At 47.3% G+C, this 23,278-nt stretch overlaps 1 protein-coding gene across 1 annotated transcript in view; it reads left to right on the forward strand.

The window, feature by feature from the left end:
- ADCK1 (aarF domain containing kinase 1) overlaps positions 1 to 23,278 on the forward strand; it is a 131,247-nt gene that overhangs the window by 12,761 nt on the left and 95,208 nt on the right. The window contains exons 2-3 of the mRNA XM_047796775.1: positions 906 to 1,051; positions 2,493 to 2,576. Of these exons, the coding sequence (XP_047652731.1) occupies positions 917 to 1,051; positions 2,493 to 2,576 (219 nt within the window). The 5' untranslated portion in view covers positions 906 to 916. The remainder of the gene's footprint in view (positions 1 to 905; positions 1,052 to 2,492; positions 2,577 to 23,278) is intronic.

Raw genomic sequence — 23,278 nt, forward strand, 5'->3', positions numbered from 1 at the left:
TGTTTTAGTCTGATATGGAATTCCTGGGAAATGAAGGAGAAGCAGCTCAAAGACTGCCTGTGCAGCCACCTGGTGGACCATGCAGGTACAAGCTGGGTGGGGAAAGGTATCTGGGAACTGGGAACCCACTTAGTCCCAGGGAGCAAGAGTGTGGGTTTGGTTAAACAAATCAAATTACAGGTGGACCTTGAGCCTCTAACCTATAGAGTACCTTACGGGACCTGTGAGTGGACAAAGTATTCACAGTCATGGTGTTTGCTCTCAAGGAGCTTACAGACTAGAGAAGGGGCTGTTTACTCTAACTTCATTCAATATTTGGAAAATCAGATGTGGATGGCTTACCTGGCTGCTTCTGATCAGTTGTCATTTTGGCTGTGGCATAGAGGGCTAATGACGCTTGTGTGTGCTTGGTGTTATAATAATATTTATAGGCAACAGTAGTTAACCCGCTGTCGCTTCTTACCTAAAACAGCATGTTTCATCATATATTTTTGTCCTCCTTCCTCTTACCCTCTTTGATTTTCTTCTCAGCATTTAATACCTGCCGCTCTTCTAATACATGTCTGTTAGCTTATGCTCTGTCATCCCCTTGAGGATGTAAGAACTTTGTTTTCTTGGCTCTCTCCCTAGTGCCTAGAACAGTGCTGGTCCTGTCGAAGGAAGAATGACAGTTGAAAGTTGACTTAACACATTTAGCTGGGTACTGTGCTAAGCGTTTAATATTCATGATCTCATTTTATCCCGTCAATTTTCTAGGTAGGTATCATCCTGTGTCACAGATGAGGAAACTCAGGCACAATGAGATTAAGAAAATGACCATCTATTAAGTGGCAGAGCCTGGATTCGACTTTGACTATCTATGAAACTCTTTTTAACTGCTTCCCTTTCTCTGCCCTCCTCTGCAGGGCCTGGGGACATGGCCAGAAGGGCTCTCAAGCTTGCTTCGTGGACCAGCATGGCTCTTGCTGCCTCTGGCTTCTACCTCTACAGCAAAGAGTACTTGGACCTCAACGACTTTGGTGCTGTCAGGGTGGGCAGAGCAGTTGCCACGGTAGGTTTGGCTCCTCTGGGGAGGGGCAGAGGAACTGTAATATTACCTGCAGGTCTCCATACACGTGGCAGGCGGGTATGCTAGTGACATGCATGTGGAGACACCCTCACCTGTGTGCAGCTCCCACTGCACAGTTGCACAGGCACGAAGGTGCACCTCTATCCCTGTACACGCAACCTCTGCTGTCCTGAAGTTAGCTAGGGATTGCATGGTGTTCCCACAGCAGGAACTCCTCAGATCCCATTGAGGGGGTTTAAAACATTGTTTTTTTTTTTATTGAAGCATGGTTGCTGTACAATAGTATATGAGATAGGGATGTAAAAAACAGTGATTCACGATATTAAAGTTTATGTTCTATTTACAGTTACTATAAAATATCGGCTCTATTCCTTGTGTTGTGCCAATATATCCCTGTACTTCTTTTAAACCTAAGAGTTTGAACCTCTTAATCCCTTACCCCTAGGTTGTCCTCCCCTCCCCATTTCCCTCTCCCCACTGGTAGCCACTAGTTTGTTCTCTATGCCTGTGAGTCTGCTTCCTTTTTTGTTATATTCACTAGTTTCTTGTATTTCTTAGACTCTGCATGTAAGTGAATCATCGAGTATTTGTCTTGGTCTATCTGCCTTATTTCGCTGAACATAGTGCAGGGCTCTGGTCTTGATGAGTCCTGTGCACCACTCAGGCCAGGTCTTTCTGGTGGTTGACATTCAGCAAGTATATGGATTGGAACAAAGCTTTGGGGGTATAGACAAAGGAATGGGCTCTTCTCCATACCAGTCTCGTAAGCCCCTTAACTTCTAGGGGCCTCAGTTGCTCAATTCTAAAAGGGAAGGTTTGGACCCAGTAACCCTCAAGGCTCCTCTGTGCCCGAGATACCTGGGAGCCTGTCATTTTCTGATTCACCAAACATAGGGAACCTCTCCTGGAGTTTTGGCCAAGGGACCCCGAATTAAAACTTATGCTGTGACAGTAAATGTGACATGGTGTTTCTTTGTGATATGGAGAGGCGGGATACGTTTATCCAACAGCATTCATCCAACTAGCATCGAGTGAGCATTTTCCTGGGCGCCTGGCACTGCTAAACGTGTAGGAGATACAGTGCTGAACAGGAAGGACATGTCCCTGTGCTTATAGAGCTTATTTCTAGTGAAGTGGGGACGTTCCATATACAAGAAAGCAAACGAGGAAGGTCATTTTGGATGGTGGTTTGTTTTGATAAATAATTGAGAGTTCCTGGTGGGTAGGAGTAACTTTAGATTGAGGGTTTCTGCAGGAGTGGCATTTATGTAGAGCCTTGAATGACAGGAAGAAGCCAGCCAGACCGAGATCTGGGGGCCAGGCATCTCTAGACACACCACCTGTCAGGGGCCTGCAGCTGCAGACCTTGGACAGAGAAGTAATATTTGCTGTCTGATGCTAAGCCTTCTTCTTTGGTTCACAGACAGCCGTCATCAGTTATGACTATCTTACCTCCCTGAGGAGGGTCCCGTATGGCTCAAAGGAATACTTGCAGCTTCGTTCCAAGGTAAGGGATGCACGGGATCCCTCTGGACCAGGCCAGGCCTGCCGAAGTCCTAAAGTGGCTGCAAAGCCAGCAAGCTTCCTGTGTGCGGGTGGAGGTGGGCGGGGGGCAATGTGAAGATTGAAGTTGGGGGCTTGGAGGGAAGAAGGGGAAGTGTTTTCATGGCCGTGGACTGGGCTGCCAGGCTGCCATCAAGCTGGACCCCCTGGTTCTGAGGTTATAAATCTATAAGGTGCTGTTGTGGGGGCAGGTATATGTTTCTGGGGAGCGCATGTGTCTGGGGTGACTCAGGAGGGATGAAGTCTCTAGGCCTGAGATAACTTAACTGGCTTCCAGACTGCTGTGTCAGGCAAACCCAACTGAAAGGGTTAATTGCTTTCCTGTCCTCTAAAGGATACACTGAGGCCTGTTGTAGGCCTCTTAGTAGAACTGTCTGAAAAACACACTCTTCTCACTTGGAACAGGGTAGGTGATGTTGACGCTCTGTCTGCATGTTCCAGAGTGCTTCGGGGGCAGAGGTAGTAAGCAAAAGCGTATTTGTATGGGATGTAAGTTGAGTTTGGGGTCAAGTGTAGATACCTTTGGTTCTTCCAGGGAGAGGTTTGTGATAGAGCTGTGTATCCTTGCTCCATCTGGAGGTCCCTTTGCCTCTTAGAAAATTCCTGGTTATCCTCAGGACTCAGCCCAAACACCTCTCCTCTGTGATACTTTCCTCCTCAGTCATCCTTGGTGAATGGAATAATTAGTATTTTTAATTTTTTTTTTTGCTTTTATTTTTTTAGGTCTGCACCCATGGCGTATGGAGGTTCCCAGGCTAAGGGTCAAATTGGAGCTGTAGCTGCTGGCCTATGCCAGAGCCACAGCAACGCCAGATCCTTAACCCACTGAATGAGGCCAGGGATGGAACCTGTGTCCTCATGGACACTAGTCAGATTTTTTTCCACTGAACCACAACGGGAACTCCTATTAACTTCTTCTTTTTTTTTTTTTTGTCTTTTGTTGTTGTTGCTATTTCTTGGGCCGCTCCCGCGGCCTATGGAGGTTCCCAGGCTAGGGGTTGAATCGGAGCTGTAGCCACCTGCCTATGCCAGAGCCACAGCAACGCGGGATCCGAGCCGTGTCTGCAATCTACACCACAGCTCACGGCAACTCCGGATCGTTAACCCACTGAGCAAGGGCAGGGACTGAACCTGCAACCTCATGGTTCCTAGTTGGATTCGTTAACCACTGCGCCACGACGGGAACTCCTAACTTCTTTATTTATTCATTTATTTATGATTACTTTTTGCTGAAATAGTTAAAAGCAAATCTCAGGCATCATATTATTTCATTTGTAAATACTTAAGGATGTTTCTTTATAAGTTCCTTAAAACAACTTAATTGCAGTACCATGATCATACCTAACAAAATTGACAATAATTCCTTAATAATCATGAATAGTCCATATTCAAATCTCCCTTGCTGTCCCCCAAATTTATTTTTTTAATTTTTCTTTCTTTCTTTCTTTCTTTCTTTCTTTATTTTTTAGGCCAGCACCTAGCAACAGGAGATGATTTTCTCTTTATTTTATTTTTGTCTTTTTGTCATTTTAGGGCTGCACCCGTGGCATATGGAGGTTCCCAGGCCAGGGGTCTAATTGGAGCTGTAGCTGCTGGCCTACACCACAGCCACAGTCACAGCCACACCAGATCTGAGCCACATCTGCGACCTACACCACAGCTCACGACAACGTGGGATCCTTAACCTACTGAGCGAGGCCAGGGATCGAACCTGCAACCTCATGCTTCCTAGTCAGATTCATTTCCCCCATGCCATGATGGGAACTCCCCAAATTTATTTTTAAAGTTGATTTGAATCTGGATCCAAACAAGATTCAGTATTACATTGGTTGGCATTTCCTAAATCTTTCAAAAATCTCTATTTCCCTCCCTACCTCCCCCTTTCTGAGCTATTTGCTTATTGAAGAAACCAGGTCATTTATCCTGCGGAATTTCCCACATTCAGGATTTGGCTGATTGCATCCTGAAAGTGTCATTTAATGGGAAATAAATTCAGTGGTACACAATTCAAAATATATAATATTTGAACATACGGAATGATCCTCCTTTCCCTGTTTCTCAGGTACCCAATTTTCCTGCCTGGAGGTAATCATTATATATTTCTGGTATATCCTTCCAGAGATAGCTTCCTACTTGAATTTAATCACTCTATCTTCTTTATTTCTGCCATAGATGATAGTTGGTTATATGTCTTTTTCTTTGGACTGTAAATTCCTTTAGATCAGGGATTGGGTCTTTTTATATCCTCAACCTCTAGTAATGATGCCTGGGACTCAGTTGAGTCAATGTCTGTTTTAGTGCCAGGCTGTACCCCGCTAGCTCCCTGCCTTGGGAGAGGCCCCAGAAAGAGAATAAGGTTTGTAGTCAGAAGCCCTGGGTTTTGTGCCTCGGCTTTGCGAAGGTCATTGAACCTTTCGGATTGCCATTTTCCTTGTCTGCAGACTGCAGATGGTTATGTTACTTACTGAGAATTAGGTGGGTAGTGTCTGAGACTGTTATGAATGTAAGTGTAAAACAGGCATCAAAAATGAGTCAGAGGTCTACTAGGAAGTCTGAGGATGTACCTTTCCATGAGGACAGACACTTGGTCTGTGTTGTATGTTTTCATGTCTGCAGCACCTACAACAGTACCCAGGACACAGTAGGTCCTAAATAAAGGTTTGCTGAACAAACCAATGAATCAAATGTTAGTTTGTATTGGAAGATCTCGAAGGTCTCGTGTCTGAGACTTAACGCCTCCTGCTTCTCCCTACCCCCATTTTCTCTATCTAACCAGTGCTGTGCGGCCTTGGAACCCCCCAGAGCACTGTTTTGCAGAGGGATCCGGACCAGGGCCCAGGGGCAAGCCCTCTACTTTGGGGAATGTGCAGAGTGGGCAGCGAGGTGGGTGTCACAAAGACAGTCACCCTTCATGTGTAAGACGTCTGGAAAGCAGTAGTGCTGCAGGTCCTAAAGAAGTTGACAGCTTTGGGGATGCAGTGAGGAAAATGCAGCCTGGCAGTTGACAAGAGGGCAGCATGTGGTGGCTGGCAGCAGATAACGGGGTGTAGGCTGGGTTGTTCTTGGGAAGGGGGAGCTGGCCAGCCCCAAAGAGCACAAGTAAATACCGCAGGAGTGTTTTCTTCCATCGGAACACTTATCTGTTCTGGCTGCGAGACTGATACAGAAGTGAGTGAAGGGTAAAACATAATTACCTCACCTGTCAAGCCAGCGTCCCCAGGTCCTGGAGTGTGCCAGAGCCGGGAGATGAGCTCTGCAGGCAGTGACTTCGAAAAGCACTTTCAAGGTTGGTGCTCCGCTGGCTGGGATTGCAGTGACTCAGCTGTGAGCTAGGAGGGGCTGGGGGCTGATGTGAAGGCGTGTTTCTAGGGGCATGGTGACACTTTGCTAGGCAGTGAGGCGTGGGCTGGGACCCAGATGCTTTGGAGATCCAGATTCCTGGTGCCCAGGATGCTTATAAACAGAGACAGACAGTGGGTGTGAACTGGCCTATGCAAACAGCAAAAAGAAGTCACTGCTGGGACAAATGTCCAGACAATGGGCTGGAGGAGGCAGGACTGAGCTGATTGTGACCAAGAGTTTGGCTATAGTGGACATATGTTAATTTTGCAGCTCAGCAGCCATTCTTGTTTTAGCGAGCAGCATCTAAACTTTCCTTTGGGGAGCCACTCTTATCTCATATACATGCCATGAGGTTTGAATAGGTTCACCCCCGCCCCTCAGCTATAAGGGTTGACATGTGACTTTGGCTATCAGTGTTGTCCATTCCTCTGGCCCTAGAGATCGATTTAGGGATGAGCACCTGAGCTAGTGCTGGTCATTGAGCATCATTCAGTTCTAGGACTTTTGGAGGTGTCCCCCATGGATAGGCTGAGAGTATCAGATGTTGGCTTAGAGTTGCTGGCAGCCATCTTGCCACCATGAGGGGAAAGCCTTCTTGTGAATGGAGCCAGTGTGGAGAGATTGATCACACACTGATCTGATCACACAACTGAAATGATCTAGGGTCATTTGAATTCCTGGATCTAGCTGAGCCTGAAGCTAGGCTGCCACTGGGCTTTTCAGTTAGGTGCCAGGAAATTCTCTTTTTGTTTAAAATGGTTTGAGTTCAGTTTTCCATTACTTGCAACTAAATGAGTCCAGATACGTTCTTGGAGAAGCATATTGGATCTTGAAGCATAATTAGGGTTATGATAGATCACAGAAGGACCGGTAACTCATGGGAAGAAATGAAATTCAGAAATTTCAAGGCCCACAGAGGTTAAGAAGATAGAATGATGGTGCTGGGTAGAATTTGAGCCATACTGGGCCTAGAGCCAGGTCCTCAGCCTCCTGGTCTGCCGTCAAGCACTGCTACTTCCCTATCTGTAAAGCTGGCCTTTGCTCCAGCTGTGTTTGTAGGAACAAAGATGAGAAGCTTTACTTAATTAAATACTGAGGATCATTTAATCCAGCCAGAGAGGAGATCCAGAAACAGAGTTTGCCTCGATGGCTCATTGTCATTTCAATGAACAAGTTAATGTTTTTCTGTATTCCTTATTTTTATATTTATTAATTGGAATCCTTCTATAAGAAAAAGCTATCCCTCCTCCCTCAGTTGTTTAAATATATATATATTTTTTATCAGTATGAACTCATGGATATTTATTTTATTCTATGGGTTAAAATCCAGAGAAATCATTATTTATTTTTATTGCTCCAATTGGTTCAACTTTGAGAGCGCCTTCAGGTTGTCTCCTGTGTCCTTTCGATATGCCCATCATTTTTTGAGCATTATCTGAACTTTCTGGTACCACAAGATGCCCCAGGCTCATCTTGCATTTTCATTGCCCCAGCCCTGAGATCAGTCACTTCTCTGAGGAGTCCTGGTTCCTTTTATCAGAGAATGGTACTTAGAAACCGACATGTGGATGTTAGCCACGCATACTGCTACTGGGGTGCTGTTGTTTCTAGGCTCTTACTGGAGACAGAACTAGGAAATTTAGGTCTGTATGCTTACTCATGCACACACACATCCATGTATTAAATAAACCATGGGTACACACGGGTACCTTCAATTTCAGTCTAACATCACAGAGTTCATTATAGCCTTTCCCTTTCCTTATATGTAACTTATTTCTCTGACAGTGAAAATGCCTCTTATTATCTACAGTATGTTTACTTACTTGTTCAACCCCAAATTATTAAGCATACCCTAAATTATTAAGACCCCTGAGGCATACAAGAGCAGAGAGAGTGGCTCAAGATGGGTGAGACTGTATGCATTCAGGACGCGTTTGATTGAGGTTTGGAAAGATGGGTAAGACTGAAGCATGTAGCACTGGGGACGAGGTGATTTCGGCTGAGGTGGGTGGGTAAAATTTGAGGGAGTGTCTGTAAGAAACAGAGATGTGTTTAATATTACTAGAGACTAGGGTATGGGTGAGTGAAGGGTCACCCTGGCAAACAGAATTAGAGCTAGGTTACAGAAGGACTAAAGGCCGAGTTTTATACCATGGACAGTAGGGGGCCATGGAAGGTTCTAGAGGAAAGCTTTATTATGCCTTCAGTGAATGAGCATGCTTAACGTTTTGAGTTACTGAGTATTTTTTGAGCTTCTTCTTTTTTCTTGTTTTAAATTCTATTTTGACTGCCCCGTGACATATAGAGTTCCTGGGCTGGGGATCAGATCCGAGACACAGCTGAAATCAATGCTGCAGCTGTGGCAACACCGGATCCTTAATCCACTGTGCCGGGTTGGGGGTTGAACCTGCCTCCTGGTGCTGCAGAGATGCCACCGATCCCATTGTGTCACAATGGGAATTCCTGAGCTGCTTCTCTGTGTCAGACAATAAGTAGAAATGTGTGTGTGTGTGTGTGTAGTGGGGGAGTGAGAGAGCAAGAGAGATTCCATGTGCCTTTTCCTTCCTTAATCAGAGTCTGAATATAGGGAGGGGACTTGATTGCTGCCATGACTGGGAATCTTTGTAGCTGAATTCATTTTTTGTTTCTGAGTAGGTCACTGGGCTCCTGCGGTATGCTTCCTGGGATTCTTCAGGTCTGCAGTATGTGTTTACTCTAGTACTTAATATTTAAGCATAGGAGGAAATGATTAATAATATTTTCCCCTTGGCAAACATTAGAACAGAGCAAAGAAAGAAAGAAAGCCAAGGATGGAGTTCCCGTCGTGGCGCAGTGGTTAACGAATCCGACTAGGAACCATGAGGTTGCGGGTTCGGTCCCTGCGCTTGCTCAGTGGGTTAACAATCCGGCGTTGCCGTGAGCTGTGGTGTAGGTTGCAGACGCGGCTTGGATCCCGCGTTGCTGTGGCTCTGGCGTAGGCGGGTGGCTACAGCTCCGATTCGACCCCTAGCCTGGGAACCTCCATATGCCGCGGGAGCGGCCCAAGAAATAGCAAAAAGCCAAAAAGCCAAAAAAAAAAAAAAAAAGAAAGAAAGCCAAGGAGATGCAGGGCTTTGCCAGGTAGATATCGAGATACCAGCTTTATAACACATAAATGTTGGGCTGGAGCACATAGCTTGGGTCTTTGAGCACGTGGGCTTGTTGAACTTCACCCCTGAAATCGATAGAGTTAACCTACCCAGGCACAGACCTGGCAGGACAAGCCTCTCAGGTCGGGCCTGCCTTTTAGGGCAGGGAGGGGCAGCATCCAGGACTCTGCAGGTGTGCAGGTCCCAAAAAGGAGGAGAGAAGAGGTGAGCTGAGTTTCTTCTCCCAAACTCGCCAAGTGTGTTCACAATTCCTCCCTCCGGGAGAGGGAGGGGGTAGAGAGGGGCCAGGAGCCTTACACCTCTAATGAGGCTCCCTGCAGGGCTTGCCTGAATCTTAAGAGATGGGAGTTTCACCTGCAGTACTTATCCTCTGAAGGGGCGGTAGCTCTAACTTGGCTTTAAGAACCTTTTGTGCCCTTTCAATCCTGCTAACCTTTACACCTGACCTTGTTTAGGGATACAGGCCTGCTTTGGGCTTGAGTATGTGAAGAGAGTTTCAACAATACTAAATCTGCATTTAGAGGGAGGGATCATCTGCTGTCAGTCTTTAGAACCGTGGCATATGGTAGGGTATTTTGGGGGAAAATGGACTCCTGACCAGTGGGTATTGGTCAGAGGAGCAGGATAAGGAGCTAAGGTGAGGGGAGGATTATTTATACTCATTCTATTGAACTTGGGAAAGACATCTTCGGCATCAGCTAGCCCCAGTCTCTGTACAGATACAGAACTGGTGTTCCAGAAGCAGGGGGGGATTTCTTGAGGCCCTCCTCAGGGTTATGGCAAATCCTGGACTTGGTCTTGGACATGACGATGTTGCCCAGTCTCCTGTTCTTTGCCCAAATGCAGCAATTCGATGGATGATTCTTCCTTGCACAGGGGGGAGAGGGAGAGAAAGGAGAGAGGCCAGGAGCCTTACACCTCTAATGAGCCTCCCTTTTTATCCACTTGCAACCTGGGAGAAAGCACCTAGTTGTATAGAAGGTGGAACCAAACATGCCCTGCAGCTTTCCCCCTGGTCCATGTCCCCTGATGCGAGCCCCAAAGCTGTGGTGTCGCCTGGGGTGGGTTTGGGAAGCGCAGGGGAGGAGAGAGAAGGGCAGTTGAGCCCTGGGATTCCTTTACTTATTTAATCCATCAAGCAAAGAATTGTTAAGTCAACAACTGTTTGGAATTTGCATTCCCCAGTGGCGGGAGTATAGACCCTCCAAAAGAATCAGTAGGTGCTAGCTCTTTGCTTTGGGAAAGGCTTTCGACTCTTGAGCTATTGGACAACTGCTGGTTTTGAGGGTAACCATACTTCCAGCTTAGAGAGGGTATGATAATTCAGTAAGTATTTGAAAGATCTTCTTGCTCAGCAAGGGGAACTATAGCAGTGTCAGGCTCTTGAGGAATATTCTCTGAAACCTGGGGACTGTCCTGGCCAAGCCAGGGCATTGCTTCACTGTTCTTCCATCCTCTTGTTTTCTTAACCAACATTAACCGAGCCTGCTCTGTGCCAGGTCCTGAGTGAGGCTCAGGCTCAGAGGATGTAAAGGGAAATAAGACTCGACCTCTGCCCTCCAGTTGCTGGCAGTCTAATTGGGGGAACAGGCATGAAATCTCCGGTTGCAGAAGATGCATTTGTTTTCATTCTAGCTCTGGCCCATGACAGCACCTAACTCCTAGCCAAGAGGAACAGGGCTGAGGGGCTGCAGGGGAGCAGGAGGCCAGCATGTAAGGGGCTCCTGACCCAGCCTGGGAGGTACGGGTACCTGCCTGGAAGACCTCCTCTGAAGTTGCCTTTTTGAATTCGGCCACTGTTCCTTTGCACGTGTGGTGTCTGTCAGCCTGGCATGGACGCTTTTCAGTGAGTTTTCATACACTCTCTCCCTCAGACTCCTTTTTGTTGCTTTCATTTGTCATCATGGAATTTTTGCCTGAGCGTGTTTTGCACAGAGGAGGAGGGAAATTGAATCCTTGCTGTTTTGGTGACTGGCTTTTGCAGAGTTTGTGATAATTTCTACAGGAGCATGAGTTGCATTTAATTTGCTCTGGCTGGGTCATCTAAGGACCAGGCCTGTGGAGTGAGGAGATCAGAGTCTGCTACTGAATCTAGCATCTCCTTTCCAGTTCCCTGCACACCCAACCTTTCTGAGTACTGCACCGCAGACCTGCACACCTTTCTGCAGTGGCCCTGACCCTGGAGCCTTGCTGTTTCAGGGAGAGTTCCATAGCAGTAGGCTCTTGGGTGTGGACTGGGGAAAGACTTGGTGGGGTCCACCCCCATCAGTGGGGACTCTAGCTTCCCCCTAGAGATTAGACCTGTTGTGTGGCGGCTTCTCTGTATTCCCAGGCAGACCACACAAGTACCAAATTGTCTTCCTGATTGCTCTAGACTTCTCAGTGACCTATGGACCATGGCCAATAACAGTGCCCATTTTGCCATGTCTGCATATCTCATATTTTTAGAAACATGTGAAATACATAAGGTCTAAGACAAGGTATAAAAAATAATTTAGTGATCACCTTTCACCTCCCTGCTCAATTTCAGAAATGATACCTTACCCATACAAGCCGCCTAGGTACGTCTTCCCCGATTCCAGCCTTCTTCCTGCATAAACAGAAACAAGCTCTATCTTGAATTCATTGGTTATCATTCTCATGCACGTCTTTGTACCTAAATATGTATTGGTATGATATTCTTCGTTTTATTGACTCATTTTCCTTTACTTGGTTTTGTTCTAAGCCAACATATCTGTGAAATTGCAGATTTGATAGGCTAGCTTTCTTTTTTGGGGTCTAATGCATATGCAAATAAGACATGTTCTGGGTACCACCCAAAATTGCCTCTTGTACCACGTTTTTGCATACCATCGCTGGTCCCAGGTCACACTTGGAAGAACTCAGATTGCACCATCTGTAGCAGATGCTGGGCCAAACTCTGGCTTGCTCCCCCCATTGCTTTAGTCTTTCCCCTGCTGGGTTTGGCCACGCTCTTTCTCAGTTGTCTCTTCTCCTAGTTCACCCTGTTTATCTCCTGGGGCTGCTTCAGGCTTGAAGCTACCTGATGGGATGGTATTTCTTCCTGCTGCTCAGAAGCAGGGATCCCTTTCCAAAGGCCACAGCTGAAGTGAAACAAAATAAGCCCCTGGATTTCCTGTGCTGGGCGGCTGTTGCCTGTGCTGGGCACTGCTCCATCCTGATGAGTACCATTATCACTATTAGCCAGCTCCTCATTTGCGTGTCTGCAGCTCCCCTGTCCTCCCTGCCCTCTCTGCCCTCACAGGCTGCCTTGACACTCAGGGCTGGCTTCCTGCTGCTGCAGAGCTGCTCTCCAGCCGTCCCTGCTGCTGGGATCTGTGGGGTGGCCAGAGGAGGGCAGAGTGCCCACTCCCCAGGGTTGGTGCTGCATTGAGGGGTAGCTTGCACCTAATGGGGCAGTAGCTGGAGAAACCCTGGCCTCAGCCTGTCTTTGCCCACCTCAAATCCCATCCCAGATTAACCACGACTAGGTTTTTTATTGCTTTTTCCCCTGAAAACCTCCCTGCTGTTTTCTTTCTTTCCTTGGACTGGGTGCTTTCACCACATGTTTCTCCTTCTGCAGGGAAAGGGGATGAAGCTACATGATGTGGGATTTGGAGTAGGCAAAACCAGGACATCCTTGCTGCTAAGGTAGGCTAGGCCTGACTGGGTTACCAAGTTATGAAATCTGTATTTGGAAGGGGAGCTTTCCAGATACAGCAAGTATACTGTCTATCGTGGAGGTAGGAATGTGACAGTTCACAGATGGTTTGTAACCTGTCAGGTGATCATAGTTACCTGAGGAGCCTTAAAATGACAGATTCTTAGACCCCTATAGCCTAAAATTTGTTTTCAGTGATTCTGGGGTGAGGCCTGGAAAACCATTTGTTAATAGGGGTTCCCCCGGTGGGTTTCTCTTTCTTCCTCCCTCCCGCTTGCTCGCTCTTTCTCTCTCTCTCTCTCTCTCTCTCTCTTTCTTTCTTTCTTTCTTTCTTTCTTTCTTCTTTCGCTTCTTAGGGCTGCACCCACGGCATATGGAAGTTCCCAGGCTAGGGGTTAAATCACAGCTGCAGTTGCTGACCTACACCGTAGCAACACCAGATCCCCAACCCACTGAGCAAGGCCAGGGATCGAACCCACATCCCCATGGATACTAGTCAGATTTGTTTCCACTGCACCACAACAGGAACTCCCCTCAGGTGGGTTTCTGATACTCAGAACCAGTGTTGACATTGACCAGACACTACAGGACAGGCAGAGTGTTCTGAGAGCTCTCTCTGTATTATCTCCTTGAAGTTCACAACAACCCCGAGGGAGAAGCTGTTGTTATCAGCCCTATTTTACAGATGGGCAAACTGAGGCACTGACAGATTGACTTGTCTAAGGTCCCACAGCTGGTAAGCGTGAGTTTCCTGTGATTGCCATGACAAATGGCCAACATGAGATGGTCAGTGACAGCAGATATGGTCTTACAGTTTTGGGGGCCAGAACTCTGAAAACAAGGTGCCCGCAGAGCTCTGCTCCTTCTGGAGGCTCTCGGGAAGAATCCTTCCTTGCCCCTTCTGGCTTCTCAGGCTCCAGGCATTCCTTGGGGCTGCATCACTCCAGCCTCTGCTTCCGTCTTCTCTTTTCTTCTGAAGACGCTTGTCATGGGATATAGGGCCTAGCGGGACAAGCCAGGATGATCTATTTCAAGATTCTTAATTGTACCTATGAAGAACCTTTTTTCCAATTCAGGTTGCAGTCACATGGGCATATCTTTTGGTGAACACTATCAAACCCTCTGCAGGGTTTTTTTGTTTGTTTGTTTGTTTGTCTTTTTAGGGCTGCACCTGCAGCATATGGAGGTTCCCAGGCTAGGGGTTGAATCAGAGCTACAGCTGCCGGCCTACACCACAGCCACAGCCATGTAAGATATGAGCCATGTCCGTGACCTACACCACAGCTCACGGCAACACCGGATTCTTAACCCACTGAGCGAGGCCAGGGATTGAACCTGCAACCTTATGGTTCCTAGTCAGATTCATTTCTGCTGTGCCACGGAAGCCAAGAGGTGAAAGCCACAGGATCGGCAGCCTTTAAACCTTTAATCCCAGATGATGTGTCTGCCGAGCCTGTGGCTTTCACCTCTTGGCTTCCCAGCTTGCTCTCTGGGCTGGATGGACTTCCAGGCTTCCTCTAGGCCAGCAGTCAAGGCATGGATTACCTTGCTGTGTCATGGAGCTTGATAGACCAGTGTTTTCCTCTACCTCTCTCCCACCCCGTCGACCCTCTGCCTTCTCCTGAAACCCTTCGGGCTGTTCATCTCACACTCTGGAATTCTCCCACCTTGATGTGCTCGGGAGGTGGGGCTGCAGGGGCTCCAGGGCCACACTCATACTGGCTTGGGGAAGATGCATTTTTCTTGCCTCAGTGGCCACATCTCTAAGACGAGAATGGTGGAATAGCAGGGGTAGGTGGAAGGCCGTGATGTAACTAATAAAATTGATGGAAGGCACTCTGCTGCCGTAAGGGTGATGGAGGCGCTTGTTAACAACACTAATAATCGAGTAGCCTGTTCTTGATTTCCTGCTTCTCATGGTCTTGGCCCCAAGCAGCTATTTTCTGCCAAATTAAAATCCACTCAGTTCCCTTCCTGTTCCTAAATAAAACCACCCTCAAAGCTCTTGCCTCTTACAGCAAGACTTTTTAATAGACTTCTTCTTGTAGAACAGTGAGACATATGTTCAATTAGCAGAAAAACTTTACTTAAATATACAAATAAGCTGTTGACAGACAATGGCAGGACATATGTGAGGCTAATTTAAGGCAACACGGTTCAGGACCTAGGGCATTGCCCCTCTCCCCCACCCCCAGTCTATCTCAGGCCTCTCCTTCCCTCTAATTTCTTGCTTTTGGGATGGATCTTCATGCCCCACACTCTGTAGGATGAAGAGGGACGTCTCCATGCTGTGCCCGGTCACAGTACAGAGTGCCCCAGACACTCATCATTCATACGATATATCGTGCAGCAATATTTTTTGAGCACCTACTATGTGCCAGGTACTATGCAAGGTGCTGGGTGTCCAATGACCTGTTCTTGAAAGGAGAGGAGATCATTAACTATTGATGGCATTCAGAGGACTGTCTTGTCCAGGAGATTAAGGACTCGATCCGGTTTTCTTGCTGCTCTATCCTCAGCACTTAGTGCTTGGCACGCAACGGGCTCAGTGAATAATTTTAGTGACTTGTTGAGGTGAGTAAACAAGATAATGTCAGCTCTTGCCGTGCGCCCTAAAAGAGATAAAAGGTGGTCCTGGGATAAAGAGTGACCGAAGCTGGCTGAGGAAAAGCTCCCCAACACAGAGTTCTTCAGTTAAAACTGAAAAGCAATGAAAGAACCAGCAAATGAAGAGCTGGGAGAATTTTGTGAGAGGAGGAGACAGGGCAGGCTATGTAATTTTTAGGGCCTGGTGCAGAATGACGATGCAGGGCTCTGGCTGGGCGGGGAGTCAATGTCCCCTTCCTGTGGCCCTGCCGCCCCAATTCACAGGGAAGGGGAATCCCCCAAGAGATCACAGCCTCTGTGCTGGAAGGTGCTCAGGCTCTGGATTGGGCATGAGCGAGAAGTCCTGCTAAATCACCTGCTGAGCTTGTCATGATGATGCTAGTCTAGGATGGGGGAGGATGTTGCATGATGTGTACGACCCTGCCCTGTCCCTGCCTGTACCCAGGCCCCCAGTGGGGAGGATAGGCATTGGAAGAATGTGGGCCTCTCCCACTGACATGATCTGGTTGCCATGCTGGGTGGAGAGCAGTCATGACTGTGGGGACAAGGTCGGGAGGCCAGATGGAGGTAGGATGGGCTTGGATGGGGAGTGGGCAGCCGAGAGCCTACCAGAGAGGTAGGGCTGGACATGAGTTGAATTCTCCATTGAGCTGAATGCTCCATTGTCCCATCCAGCCTCACTTGCAGGATGCAAATTCAAAGATAAAATGAAGACTTTCAAGACAGCTACTCTGTATTAGTTTTGTATTGCTGCCGTAACAAACTACTATAAACATAGTGGCTTGTAACAATACAAATTTATTCTTTTACAGTATGGAGGTCAGAAGTCTGAAGTGGTTCACTGGACTAAAATGAATATGTCAGCAGGGCCATGTTCCTTCTGGAGGCTCTAGGGGAAAATTCATTTCCTTATCTTTTCCAGCTTCCTTGGCTCAGGGCACACTTTCTCCATCTTCAAAACCAGCAATGTCTGGCGAAGTCCTTATGCTGCCGCCTCTCGGTTCTCTTCTCATGCCCCACCCTCTTCCACTTGAAAGAATCATTGTGATTATACTGGACCACCTGGATAATCTGAGATAATCCATCTCAAGGTCAGCTGATCAGCAACCTCAGTTTCTTTTGCAACCTTAATTCTCCTTTCCCATGTAAGGTAACAGATTCATCGGATCCAGGAATTAGGTCATGAACATCTTTGTTGGGGGGGCATTGTTCTGACTCCTACGTTAAACCTCGAGTGTGGAGTCTTTCTGAGTGCGGGGTGCAGCGAGATTGCCCTGCTTACGTGCCATGAAGCTGGTTCTGGAAGAGTAGGCTACAAGCCTAAAAGTCCTGAGATGGGAACAAGCCTGGCTTGTTCAAGGACCTGAAATCAGGCCGGCATGATGGACTAGAGTGGATGACAGGGCTTGTGGTACAAAATGAGATGGGAGAGGCTGGCTTGGGTTGAGAATGCAGGGCATAATAGGCCACAGTGGAGGGTTAGGAACAGCAGCCAGGGGTCTGCCTTAAATCTTAAAAAAAAAAAAAACCCGGAGTTCCCGTCGTGGCTCAGTGGTTAATGAATCTGACTAGGAACCATGAGATTGCGGGTTCGATCCCTGGCCTCGCTCAGTGGGTTAAGGATCTGGCACTGCTGTGAGCTGTGGTGTAGGTCGCAGATGTGGCTTGGATCTGGCATTGCTGTGGCTCTGGCGTAGGCTGATGGCTATAGCTCCGATTAGACCCCTAGCCTGGGAACCTCCATATGCTGTGGGAGCGGCCCTAGAAAAGACAAAAACAAACAAACAAAAAAAACCCAAAAACCTCTATCTGAAAAATTTCCAATCCAATTTAAAAAATAGAATCATGGTGAACCCCTATACTTGGCACCTAGATCTAAAATATGTTGCCATAATTTTTTTATTTATTTATTTCTTTATTTTGCTGAAGAATTTTAAATTACAGAAACCATGGCATTTTGTCTGTAATTTTAATGTGCAACTCTAACAACTGACATTTTATAAGTATTCATGTCATTAACACAACGAATGAAAAGGAGAATTCTTGAATTTCATTGAATTTCGGTGTGTGCTCAGTTGTCCCTCAAATATCCTGCCTCGTGATCTTCACGTTGTACCTGAGCTTTGCATCTGTTTCATCTTTCTGAGGTTAGCATGAGTCTTCTTTCCTTGTATCTTTCAAGATTTTGTTTTTTGTTCCTTCCTACTCCTGTCCCTCACCCAGGCCTGTGGCCTGAACAGGGTTGATGGGGAAGGGGAGGGAAGCAGTCTGGCTGGATATGTTATTCTGCTTGGGCCGAACATTTTTTTTCCGCCTGTAATTGCCATTCCAGAACTGCCCTCACTCTTCCAGCCACAGAGCAACTGTTGAGAACAAATTAATTATGCATCTTCTCAGTGTGTGTGATTAAGGGGCAGATGGAGGGAAGGGTTCTCTTTAGTTTTTCTGGCAACTACTTTCCCAAATGGATGCTTTCCAGACCAAAGAGTGCGTGTCCTGGGCTCCCGTGGGCATCTGGGTTTGTCTCTGTAGTGGCAGGCTTGCTCACTGGCAGGCAGAGTCACAAGTTGTCAGTAATAATATTATTAATCCCTTAAATTTGCAGCATATTTGCTATTTGCTGAGGGCTTGCATACTCACATCAGCTCATTTGTTGGGATTTCAGGGATGCTGGAACAACTTCCTTTGCTTAATACCTCCCTAAATCATTGCTGATGCTTGTAATTCCACCATTAGAGATTAATTCCTTTGGCTCAAACTGTTCCCTATTAAAATGCAAGTATCCCTGGCAGCTGTGTAGCATGTTTTATTCATTTAAGCTTTCTCAGTCACTAGTGGCTGCCCTCCCCAAATACTCCCTCCCACAACTTTCTTTTTAGGATGGCCTTCTCTGAAACAGAACCTATATTTGGAATCTATCCTATTCCATAGAACTCTGCTCTCAATTAGTTGCTGAAGCTGGAAAAACAGACAGAAAGTCCTGCCAAAGTGTCAATGACTGATAATAATTTCCTGTGTTACCAACTCTAGGGTGTAGTTGTATTTTAAGTGGAACTTTCTGGAAACACAGTGCTTAGTACAAAGGAAACTGTACCCCTCATCCTGTTATGCAGTGGCTTTGGCTTTAGCTCTCCCTTTTATTGCGCTCCCTTAGAGAGATAGAGGAGAGAGAGGGCCAGCAGATCCAGTTTATGTAACTCAGATTAACCATTGGCTGGGAGTGTCATCCATTGTGGGTTGGGGAGAAAGTGGGGCTGACCACCTGTAACATAATGTCCATTTTGCAGAAGGAAGCTCAAAGTGTAAGGACAAAACCTAGTTGGAATGGGGCCAGAATTAAAGTTTTGTCTTTAGAACCTCAGTAACACAGTTGTAGATTTTTAGAGTGTGAAGACACCTTAGAAACAATCTAATTCTGGGAAAGCAGTGCATTTCATTTGTCAATTCCAGTTGATACAATAGTGGCTGAGTGCAGGATGGAGAATGAATGAGTCTTCACCTGGATTCAGTGAGTGCATGTCATGGTTGATTAGTGATGTCTGATGGGTGCCATGGATGTGGTAATAGAAGGGAGGCATGTTTGCTGCACTTGTATTCCTGATTCTATGCAACCTCTCCTTGTACAGGGGCCAACTGAGATCCTGAAAGCTGGGATGATTTGTTCAGGATTATATAAGTAGGGACAATAAATTAGGGGCAGTATTGGTCCAGAATCCAGGTCCCTTGAATCTTGGTCAAAATCTTTTCTTTTCTTTTTCTTTTTTGTCTTTTCTAGGGCCGCTCTCGTGGCATATGGAGGTTCCCAGACTAGAGGTTGAATCAGAGCTGTAGCCACCGGCCTATACCAGAGCCACAGCAACGTGGGATCCGAGCTGCGTCTGCGACCTACACCACAGCCCACAGCAACACCGGATCCTTAACCCACTGAGCAAGGCCAGGGATGGAACCCGCAACCTCATGGTTCCTAGTCGGATTCGTTAACCACTGCGCCATGATGGGAACTCCAAAATTTGTTCTTTTGAAGTCTCCAGATGTTCTAAGACACATTTCACTGTGGTTAAAGAGCATGCAGTCTTGGGCTCAGATTGCTTGGGTTCAGATCTTAGCTGTGTGCTCTGGGCCAAGTTATTTAACCTTTCTGAGCCATTGCTTCTTCATCTGTAAAACGGGATAATAATTTTGCCTACCTTATAGGATGGCTATGGAATTAAATGAGATAATGCATGTATAAATGTTTGGATTAGGGCCTAAACATTCTAAGTACTTAGTAAATGTTAGTAACTTATTAAAGTGTTACATTATCATTGCATTGTTCTTCTAAATTATTGCTGGATACGGACATAAAACCTCCCCACAGCACCCCCTCTGCAGTATCCTGCAGAGTTACCCCTCAGATACCTACTTGCTTCTTTTCCTTCCCTATTCAGTGGTCTAGGATTTTCTGTGTTTGATGTGCTCCTGGAATTTGTAATTTGGTGATGAGAAGTCCCGCAGAAGTAAAAACCAAGTGTGAGGAGTTCCTGTTGTGGCTCAGTAGAAAGGAATCTGACTAGTATCCATGAGGACGCAGGTTCGATCCCTGGCCTTTTTCAGTGGGTTTGGAATCTGGCATTGCTGTGAGCTGTAGTATAGGTTGCAGATGCAGCTCGGATCTGGTGTGGCTGTGGCTGTGGCCAGTGGCTGTAGCTCTGATTTGACCCCTAGCCTGGGACCCTCCATATGCCATGGGTGTGGCCCTAAAAGACAAGAACAAAAACAAAACAATCCAAGTGTGAGATGGTGCTAGGTCTGTAAATGCCCATGGTTTGGGGTGTCTGCTTCACATTCTATAGAAGTTTGGTTTGAGGCATGGTGGGGGTCCCCAAGGACCAGCTGCCAAATGGGGCCTTAGAGGTTGTTTTGCCTGGTCTCTCCCTGACTGAACATTGCTATAGCATCTGCCCCAGTCCATCCCTGCTCCCTTGAGCGAGTGTGTGTCCCACTGACCCCAAGCCAAGTTTGCAAACTGGACATCAATGCCCAGCTGGTGCCAGCCCCCTCCCCTCACACCCACCTTTCCTGTGGGCTTAGAAAGCAGGGCCCAGGCAGAGCCCATACCAGAAGCTATTGGGGTTCTCTTCATGTCCAGCCATGTAAGGCCTTGTCCATGGACGAGTCCAGCCATGTAGGGCCTTGTCCATGGTCCCTATGGGTGACCTTGACAGGACCCAGAGAGGCTTTGAGAGCCAGGAGGAGTCCGTGGTCCCTTTGGGTGACCTTGAGGGGACCCAGAGAGGCTTTGAGAGCCATTCCCGGATGTCTGGCCTGGGGTGATGGCATTTTGAGCTGGCTCATGCAGGACTGCCCCCTGCATTCTTCCACTTTGCCTCTTGGTAGCATGCCCATTTTCTCAAGGCAGGCATGCCTGGTGGTTCCTCTTGGAGTGTGTAGGCAAGGGGAGTGGCAGTGGTGGAAAGGGCTCTTCGGGTGCCGTGATGGGCCTGTGGCTTCTTGTGAGTGAATCATCTGTGATTCCAGCCACTGGTTGTTGGGGAAAAGCCTCTGCCTTGGATTCTCCAATAGAGGCCTTCTTGGGATCTGCCTGTCTGTTCTCTGGAGAGAAAGCTGGGAGAGGGGGCTGTGGGAAGGACCACTGGAGGATGTCATGCCATTGTCCCTAATGTTTGGGAGCTCTCTTGCCCTGGGCCTCTCTCGCCTTGGGTCACAGCCTAGTTTGGTTGCTACCTAACCGTGAAGGGGTGGTTCCCCTGCTTTTTGTGGTTTGGACCTAGAGCAGAGCAGGTGACCATGGCCCCAGAGCCGCAGCATGGGCGAGAGACCAGTTGTTACCAAAGGAGTTTCAGGAAAAGGGAGGGTTGAGAGGAACACTGGAGCTGGAACTCTGGCCCTGCCGGCAGTTCTGGGATGGTGGTGACAGTTCCATTGTCTGCGAGAGGAGAGAGGGAGAGGTGAGGAGAATGCCCCAGGCTGGGACGAGGGAGAGCTGAGGGGAGTGGGGCCTGGGTCCAGGCTGAAGAGGAATTTGACAGGGGAGAAGGAGAGGGGGGTGGGAGGTGGGGGGGCTGCCTGTGCAAAGGCCCGGGAACAGGGGGTGGTGCAGGACTGATCCTGTGGATAGCGAGTGAGTGGGGAGGTGGGCACATGAGATGCATCAGGATGGGCCTGGTGGGAGTTTGGATTTTGTACCAAGGGTAAGTGGGGACTCTTGCGGGTGGGGGGGGGTATCACTAGAGGCTGTTCCTCTTTTCCTACTGTGGCCAGTGTCTTGCCCCTTGCCGACCCTCCTCCCTAGGCTGTGCAGTCCTCTAATCTTGTCCAGTGTCTTCGGTGAGATGCCTTAGGGCTCCTGGGCCTCACCTTAGGGCTCCCATGTCTCCCTCGCTTCCTTCTTCCAGTGGCTCCCCAGTCAGAGTTTGTTTGTGTCACTGGTGCTTTCCAGGCTATTGTGTGTTCTTGAATCCGTTCTTAAGCTTGGTGTTAGCCGGCTTACAGGGACAGCTCCTGGGAGCCCAGACACGCCGAGGTACTGTGGCAGCCAGTGGCCTAGTTGTGGAAATAGCTGGGGCTCATCAAGGGGCAGGAGCCAGCGATTGTGAGCACATGGGGCGGGCAACTGGCCACCTTCTAATTCATGCAGGAGGTTTGTTTAGCTGTGTTCAGAGGGACAGCAGAGTCTAATAGAAAGAGATGGGTTTTGGAGTCAGAAGACAATGACTCAAACCCTAGGTCTAGTATTTACTGGCTGAGGAACTCTGACAAGGCCTCTGCCTTTTTAAAGCCTCGATTCCTGCATCTGTGCAATGGGGAGAATGGTAATGCCCAGAGCTCACCTCTGATCAGGTGAGATGATGCGTGTGAAAGGTTTAAGGCACTGTGAGGGATTGCATCCTTACTGCTGAGGACCGTTATTACAGAGCGTGTGATGAACAGGATTCTGTTTCCTAGAAGCTTATATGACATGCTGGTATAGCAAATCAACAATTCAAATAGAAGTTAATGATTATGGAGAAGAGTATGTGAAAATTATAAATCAGGGACCTATTTGTACTTGCATTGTGCTGACAACTCAATTTGGCATCTTAAGTTTGATCCTCATTTTAATATGAAATTATTAACTGAGCTTGAGTGTTAGTAAAACATAAGATGATAAGACATTCATACATACTGGGCATTCTTAATCTTTATCAATTATTAATGAGTACTGATAAATTGAAGACAGGAATCTTTTTATTTCAAAGATGTTTATATACAATGTGACTAAAATATCATAATTGATTTTATATTTTATTTTATTTTTTTGTCTTTTTAGGGCCACACCCATGGCATATGGAGGTTCCCAGGCTAGGGGTCTAATCGGAGCTGTAGCTACTGGCCTACACCACAGCCACAGCAGCGTGGGATCTGAGCTGTGTCTGTGGTCTACACCACAGCTCACGGCAATGCCCGATCCTTAACCCACTGAGCGAGGCCAGGGATCTAACCTGTGTCCTCATGGTTGCTAGTCAGATTTGTTAACCACTGAGCCACGACGGGAACTCCTTGTAAGTGATTTTAAAAAATAAAGCAATTTCTATGTTCTGGAATTAGTGCTGATAGTTGTACAACTTGGTGAATATAATTAAAAACTACTGAAATTTATACTTTAAAATAGTGAATTTTAGGGAGTTCTCATTGTGGCTCATTACGTCAAGAACCTGACATATTTTCCATGAGGATGTGGGTTTGATCCCTGGCCTCACTCAGTGGGTTAAGGATCTGGTATTGCTGTGAGCTGTGGTGTAGGTCGCAGACGTGGCTCGGATCTGGCGTTGCTGTAGTTCTGGCATAGGCTGGCAGCTGTAGCTCCAATTGGACCCCTACCCTGGGAACCTCCATATGCCGTGGTGT

Source organism: Phacochoerus africanus, chromosome 9 (assembly GCF_016906955.1).
Source record: "Phacochoerus africanus isolate WHEZ1 chromosome 9, ROS_Pafr_v1, whole genome shotgun sequence".
Taxonomy (NCBI): domain Eukaryota; kingdom Metazoa; phylum Chordata; class Mammalia; order Artiodactyla; family Suidae; genus Phacochoerus; species Phacochoerus africanus.